Source organism: Otolemur garnettii, unplaced genomic scaffold (assembly GCF_000181295.1).
Source record: "Otolemur garnettii isolate 467f Iridium unplaced genomic scaffold, OtoGar3 scaffold00018, whole genome shotgun sequence".
Taxonomy (NCBI): Eukaryota; Metazoa; Chordata; class Mammalia; order Primates; family Galagidae; genus Otolemur; species Otolemur garnettii.
The window spans coordinates 23,947,521-23,954,043 of NW_003852413.1; the positions used below are offsets into that span (position 1 = coordinate 23,947,521).

The window sequence follows — 6,523 nt, forward strand, 5'->3', positions numbered from 1 at the left end:
AAAAAAAAAAAAAAAATCCTTGGGAGGAAAAGGAAAGAAAAAATCCTTGGGGGCAGCTCCTGTGGCTCAGTGAGTAGGGCACTGGCCCCATATACCAGGGATGGTGGGTTCAAACCCGGCCCTGGCCAAAATGCAACAAAAAAATAGCTGGGCATTGTGGGTGTTTGTAGTCCCAGCTACTCGGGTGGCTGAGGCCAGAGAATCGCCTATGCCCAGGAATTGGAGGTTGCTGTGAGCTATGTGATGCCACGGCACTCTACTGAGGGTGACAAAGTGAGACTCTGTCTCTACAAAAAAAAAAAGATAAAAAAAGAAAAAAATCCTTGGAAGGTTTCTATTTAAGCAGAGACAACCTATGAGGGGTGTGATTGTCCTGATAATTTCTGTCATTGTATTCTGCTTTCTTTTTTTTTAATTGAGACAGAGTCTCACTTTGTTACCCTAGGTAGAGTGCCCTGGTGTTACAGCTCACAGCAACCTCAAACTCTTGGGCTTAAGTAATCCTCTTGTCTCAGCCTCCTGAGTAGCTGAGACTACAGTTGCCCACCACAACACCTGGTTATTTTTAGAGACAGGGTCTCACTCTTGCTTAGGCTGGTTTTGAACTCTTGAGCTCAAGCAAACCACCTGCCTTGGCCTCCCAGAGTGCTAGGATTATAGCTGTGAGCCTGACCTGTATTCTCCTTTCTTATTTTGATGTACTTTGCCACTGATTTTGAGAATGGCATTATAACTATTTTTTTTTTTGAGACAGAGCCTCAGGCTATCGCCCTGGGTAGAGCGCTATGGCGTCACAGCTCACAGCAACCTCTAACCCCTGGGCTTAAGCACTTCTCTTGCCTCAGCCTCCTGAGTAGCTGGTACTATAAGCACTCACCACAACGCCCAGCTATTTTTTAGTTGTAGTTGTCATTGTTTGGCAGGCTCAGGCCAGATTCAAACCCACAAGCTCTGGGGTATGTGGCTGGTGCCTTAGCCACTTGAGCTACAGGCACCGAGCCTACTAACAGAAATTTAAGATAACATTTTTTTAGCATGCACAGGGTCGCTACCCTTATAACAGGTTGAGGAAGGCTTCTTGAAGAGGTTGGGGTTTCAGGAGAGCTGCAGCAACTTTAAACCTTAGCATTTGTTCTTCTCAACTGTGGGAGACCAGTTGTCTGAATATCACCTTTCTTCCTTCCCTCCAGATGGTGTCCTACTCTTCTGTCCTCACAGCTATCAGTAAGGTATGACAGAGCCACTGGAGCTAGATGGGGAGTGCCGGACAAGGCCCCACCTCCATGGCTCCCCTGATTGTGCGATCTGTGGCTGAACAGGCAGCCGTGATGCCTCTGGCTATCATTGCTGGCCTTTGTGGGAGGGGGAGATCCTGGGAAGTAGGGGCTGGCACTTAGGCACCAGTTTTCAGTGTTGAAAGGACTTTGAGTCTGAAACCTGAGGTTGGAGGAAAGAGGGCAGGAGTCTGCCTTGTGTGCGTGCCCCAGGGGTTGACTGGAACTTAGAATCTCCACTGTTCTTTCCACAGTTTGATGACTTTTCCCGGGACCTGTGTATTCAGGCTTTGCTGGATATCATGGACATGTTTTGTGACCGTCTCAGGTAAGGGCCAGGGCAAGGGGTTCATAGTGTTCCAACATTAGCTCAGTGCAAAGAAGCTTCTAGCACACAGACTGAGACACCTGTGGGTTTCTATACTTCTTTTCTCCATGTCCCCCCATCTGTGCCCACCCCTACCCACCCTTTTCTACTTATTCCCTTAGGACAGAAAGCCTCTTCTATCTTTGGAGTAGCTCATTTGAAATCTTGTCTAGTGGAAGCTGAAGGGGCTAGGTGTCTTCCCAGGACTCTGCTGGCTTCCCTGCTCTGTTCTCTGGGAGGGAAGTGCCAGGGACTCTGGGGAACATCGGTGGGGGTCAGATTTCAGCCTTTGGAGCAGAGACAGAGTTTACATCCTTTCCCTATAGCTGCCATGGCAAAGCAGAGGAGTGCATTGGGCTGTGCCGAGCCCTTCTCAGCGCCCTCCACTGGCTGCTGCGATGCACGGCAGCCTCTGCAGAGCGGCTCCGGGAGGGGCTGGAGGCGGGTGCTCCAGCGGCTGGGGAGAAGCAGCTTGCCATGTGCCTGCAGCGCCTGGAGAAGACTCTGAGCAGCACCAAGAACCGGGCCCTGCTGCACATCGCCAAACTAGAGGAGGCCTGTATGTCCCCAATTCCCCTGAGCCCCACCTGCCCCTGCTCCCATGGCCGGTCCTTTAATTGAGGGGAGAGGCAGGATGCCATCCCACTTCTTTCCAAGAGGATCTGAAACCATCCCACTTCCTTTTTTTTCTCCCCATAAGCATTGCACACATCCCAGGGACTTGGGCAGGGTGGCACCCGAGCCAATCAACCAACAGGTATTTACTGAGCATTATTGTGTGCCCAGCACTATGCCAGGTGCTGGGGGCGGGGGGAGGGGGGCTTCCAAAGGAGCATGTGGCAGGGTCCCTGCCTTCAACAAGCATACATTCTAGTGGGGAGCAAGGCTAGTATGTCGTATACGCAGAAAATATTAGAGGACAAGACAAGCACACCATCTATTGTGTTTGTCTTCATGTTACTCATTGTCTGGAAGCAAACAATTCTCATGTCTGAGTGTTGCCTAAAATGTTCCTTTAAACACAGTGCCTGTCTGCTGTCAGGCCTGTTGTGCCATATACCTCTTGACTCAAGGTCAGACATTAAAGTATTGGAACCTTCCAGAGCCTCAGAACAGACAGATAGATCACCTGGTGGGAGGGAAGACTCTGGTATTTCAGGCATTGGGGTCCTGAGGCCACAGTTTTCCTTGGAGCCCAGGTGGTTTGGGACCAGCTAAGGCTCTCTCGTTCTCCCATGACAAGAACTAGAATGGGCTACATCCAAGTCTTCAGGACCTGGTGGGAGAGCTTGTTGCAGTATTAGTATATTTATTACTTCTCTAAATGTGTTTTCTTACCTGTGAAAGAAAGTCCAGGAAGATAATCATTATGTAAATATGGACTGTGTTGACAGTTTCTTACCTATTTGAGCACTTGATAAATGTGTATAGGCTGGAAGGTGGATGAATACTTACTTTTAATGGATCTCAGGTCTTTCTTTCCCCCCTGTGCTCCGTGGAGGTTAATGGGCTAGTTGGTGCCATTCATCATTTCACCCTCTGCAATTGTAACTAGTATACCTGACATATAATTAAGTGTTAACTGAGGCAGTCTAGACCATGAGTGTGGGCATTGAGGAGAAAAAGATGAGTGGTTCAGAGTAACTGGGTCAGTTGTTAAAGGAACTGGGGCTTGGACAGAGATTTGAAGCATGGTGGGGGCTTGGATGGGTGTAGGAGAGGCATTCAGAAGGGAATGCTGTGGACATGGGTGGAGCGGGCAAGAACAAGAAGTCCGTGTAGGGACCCAGTTTGACTAGAGGAGAGTGACAGCCTCTGCTAGGCTGGCCTTTCAGATTGGCCCACTCCCAAGGGGATTTGTGGTCACCCTTCTTGTTTTGGCCACTGGACTCTCACTTCCTCTGCCTTTCTCTTCCACTGCCTATGTTGTATAAAGTCAGCTGGGTGCGTCTGCCGGATGTCAGGCCTTTGGGCATGGTTTCCAGGGGCTCCAGCCCTTGGTGCTCACTCCCCTTCTGGAAGCAGTGCATGTTGCCCTCAGGCCCCTGCCACTGTGTCATCCTCAGGGGAAGCCTCCATGTGTGGTTTTGTGGCCCGAAGCAGGTGCCAGAGTTGAGGAGTTGGGGCCGGGCTCTGTCTCCTTTGTTTCCCATCACATTTCTGTGTTTCTTTTTCTCCACCAGCCTCCTGGACTGCCATGGAACACTCTCTCTTGAAGCTCGGGGAGATCCTGGCCAATCTCAGCGACCCCCAGCTTCGGAGCCAGGCTGAGCAGTGTGGCACCCTCATTAGGAGGTATGGCTCCCTAGGCGATGGCGATAATGAAGGAGAGAGAGAGTACCCTGGGGTGTGGGAGGGGAAAGTGTAGCACCTGGCCCTGGCACCTCTCCTCTCCCATTTCCCCTCTAACACTGTTCCCCATGTATGTTCCCCTCAGCATCCCCACGATGTTGTCTGTGCACTCTGAGCAGCTGCACAAGACTGGCTTCCCTACAGTCCACGCTCTGGTCCTGCTCGAGGGCACCATGAACCTGACAGGCGAGACGCAGCCTCTGGTGGAACAGCTGATGATGGTGAAGCGCATGCAGGTGGGAGGGGCCAGGGTGGTCCCCTTTCCCCAAGACAGGTTGGACTTTGGGGGCAGGAGGGAAGATCCTTCTGGGTTTCTTCTACTCTTGGGTGGAAAGCAGAGTCCAGTTGAGTACACTTCTGTCATGTGGCCACACATCTCTAGTTCTCAGGCCTGAATCTGGGCAGTGACTCTGCTCTGCAGCAGCGGGTGAAGGGGTGTGGGCTGCCTCTTATGCCTCACCCTTGGGTCTTCCCACAGCACATCCCCACCCCACTCTTTGTCCTGGAGATTTGGAAAGCTTGCTTCGTGGGGATCATTGAGTCTCCGGAGGGGACAGAGGAGCTCAAGTGGACAGCTTTCACTTTCCTCAAGGTACCTAGGGTCGTGGGAGCCATAGAGAGCCCAGCTGGGGATGGCTCTCAGAAAAAGCAGCATCACCTGGGACCTTTGCCCTGTGTCCCTCCTTGGCATTGTGCCCAGCCTGCCGGGTATCCCAGTACAGTTCCCATCGATTATTTTCTCTGAACTCCCAGGGCTACATTTATTTAGCCCATATGGTAGGGCTCTTTTTCTTACCACAGAGGTGCGGTTTAGTTCAGTCATCAGCCTAACTGAGGCAGGACAGTGAAGGGAGCCAGGAAAAGGAGGCCTCAGTCCTCCTAGAAACTGAGGTTGCACGTCTGCTTAAGGCATTTCTTTGTTGAGCCAGCAGAGGCAAGGGGTCCCTGTGTCCTGTAAGCCAAGAGGCATCATGTGTTTGGGTACCTATTAGTTTTCCAGTTTAGCTCTAAGAGTGCTTTCACTTCCAGGAGCATTCCTGTCTCTCTGCCCAGAGCAGGGGGACAGGACAGATGCTTTCAGTGGTAGGTGAAAGAGAAAAATTGATCCTCCTGTCTCTCCCCTACCTCACCTGCTAGATTCCACAGGTTTTGGTGAAGTTGAAGAAGTACTCTCATGGGGACAAGGTAAGTTGAAGAATTGAGATGGGGCCGTAGGAACAGGTGAGGAAAGGGGAGGGTCTCTGAGGCCCTAGCTGGGCAGTAAAGTATTCTTGTGCCTGGGAGAGGGCTGGAAGGGTGTGCATGTGCTCGAGCACTTATGTGCATCCACACACCCCCACCCCCACCCCGGCTTCAGACAGAAGGCCAACAGGCAGCTCAGGCCAATTGCTCCAGCAGACAAGGTCTTCAAGATTTTGAGGCCAAGATGGCCATGCAGGGAGCAGGGGTGTCTCCTGCTTCTCCCCTTCTAGTTGCTGGTGGGGACAGCCTGCTTGTAAGCTCTTGTATCTAGCAGTGTGGCCTTGTGAGCCTGCTCTATAGACTGGGAGGAGTGGAGGGCCTAAAAACCTGATGGAAGCTTCTAAATCTTTGTAGGACTTCACTGAGGATGTCAACTGTGCTTTTGAGTTCCTCTTGAAGCTCACACCCTTGTTGGACAAAGCTGACCAGCGCTGCAAGTACGAACTTGTTCACCCCTGCTCTACTGGAAGGTGGTGTTCTGGGCTCTTTCCCTGCGCTTCTGTGCCATAGAAGCCTCAGGAAACTCTCTCTCTGTTTACACCTCTTGGCAGGGGCAAGAAGCAGCAGCCCATAGCTGCTGAGTACCCAGAGCCTCTCTCTGCCTTCTCTCAGGCACTCCAGATTTTCTTCATCCTGAAAGAGAGAGGACCCTGGGCGGGGACCCACTATTTGGATCCCTCAGAATTCCAACTAAGTACCCAGTTCTCTCAGCATCTTTTCCCCTTACAGCTGTGACTGTGCAAACTTCCTACTCCAAGAATGTAGCAAGCAGGGCCTTCTTTCTGAAGCCAGTGTCAACAACCTCATGGCTAAGCGGTAAGCATGAGTGCATTTGGGCTGTCCCAAGAACCCCGTAAGCTCCCTCTCCCAAATCTAGATGGGGCTGCTGCTGCCTTTCCTCTCCTGTTAGAAGTTTGGGTTGCAAGTGACTGGGGCCATGCCTCTGGATACAGGGCATAGGAGGGAAAGATGATGCCAGTATCTTCAGAGAAGAATTTTATGCTCTTATTTGCTCCTTTTTAACCCATGCCCACCTTTGGGATAAAATGAACTTTCTTAAATGAACTTTCAAAATAGATAGAGTGACTAGTGACAAACTGGAGGGATTGCAGTATTGTATATGCTTTCCAGAGGTTCTTATATGCTTCCCATCTTCTCTGTGTCCCTACTTCTGGGTTTGAACTCGGTAGTCTGTCAAGAACTTCTGTCTGGGCTCGGCGCCTATAGCTCAACCGGCTAAGGCGCCAGCCACGTACACCTAAGGTGGCGGGTTCGAATCCCCAGCCCG

The 6,523-nt window shown here is 51.3% G+C and overlaps 1 protein-coding gene across 4 annotated transcripts in view; it reads left to right on the top strand.

Annotated features, from left to right (window-relative positions):
- Positions 1-6,523, top strand: part of MED24 (mediator complex subunit 24) — a 31,280-nt gene that overhangs the window by 13,074 nt on the left and 11,683 nt on the right. For 3 of the 4 annotated variants that reach the window (XM_023511021.1, XM_003786406.3, XM_023511022.1), the window contains exons 4-12: positions 1,191-1,229; positions 1,529-1,602; positions 1,968-2,200; positions 3,825-3,936; positions 4,079-4,229; positions 4,472-4,585; positions 5,131-5,178; positions 5,590-5,672; positions 5,965-6,051. In XM_023511021.1, coding sequence (XP_023366789.1) covers positions 1,191-1,229; positions 1,529-1,602; positions 1,968-2,200; positions 3,825-3,936; positions 4,079-4,229; positions 4,472-4,585; positions 5,131-5,178; positions 5,590-5,672; positions 5,965-6,051 — 941 coding nt within the window. Of the gene's footprint in view, positions 1-1,190; positions 1,230-1,528; positions 1,603-1,967; positions 2,201-2,341; positions 2,399-3,824; positions 3,937-4,078; positions 4,230-4,471; positions 4,586-5,130; positions 5,179-5,589; positions 5,673-5,964; positions 6,052-6,523 lie in introns of all 4 variants that reach the window. The other variant, XM_023511023.1, reaches the window with a different exon arrangement.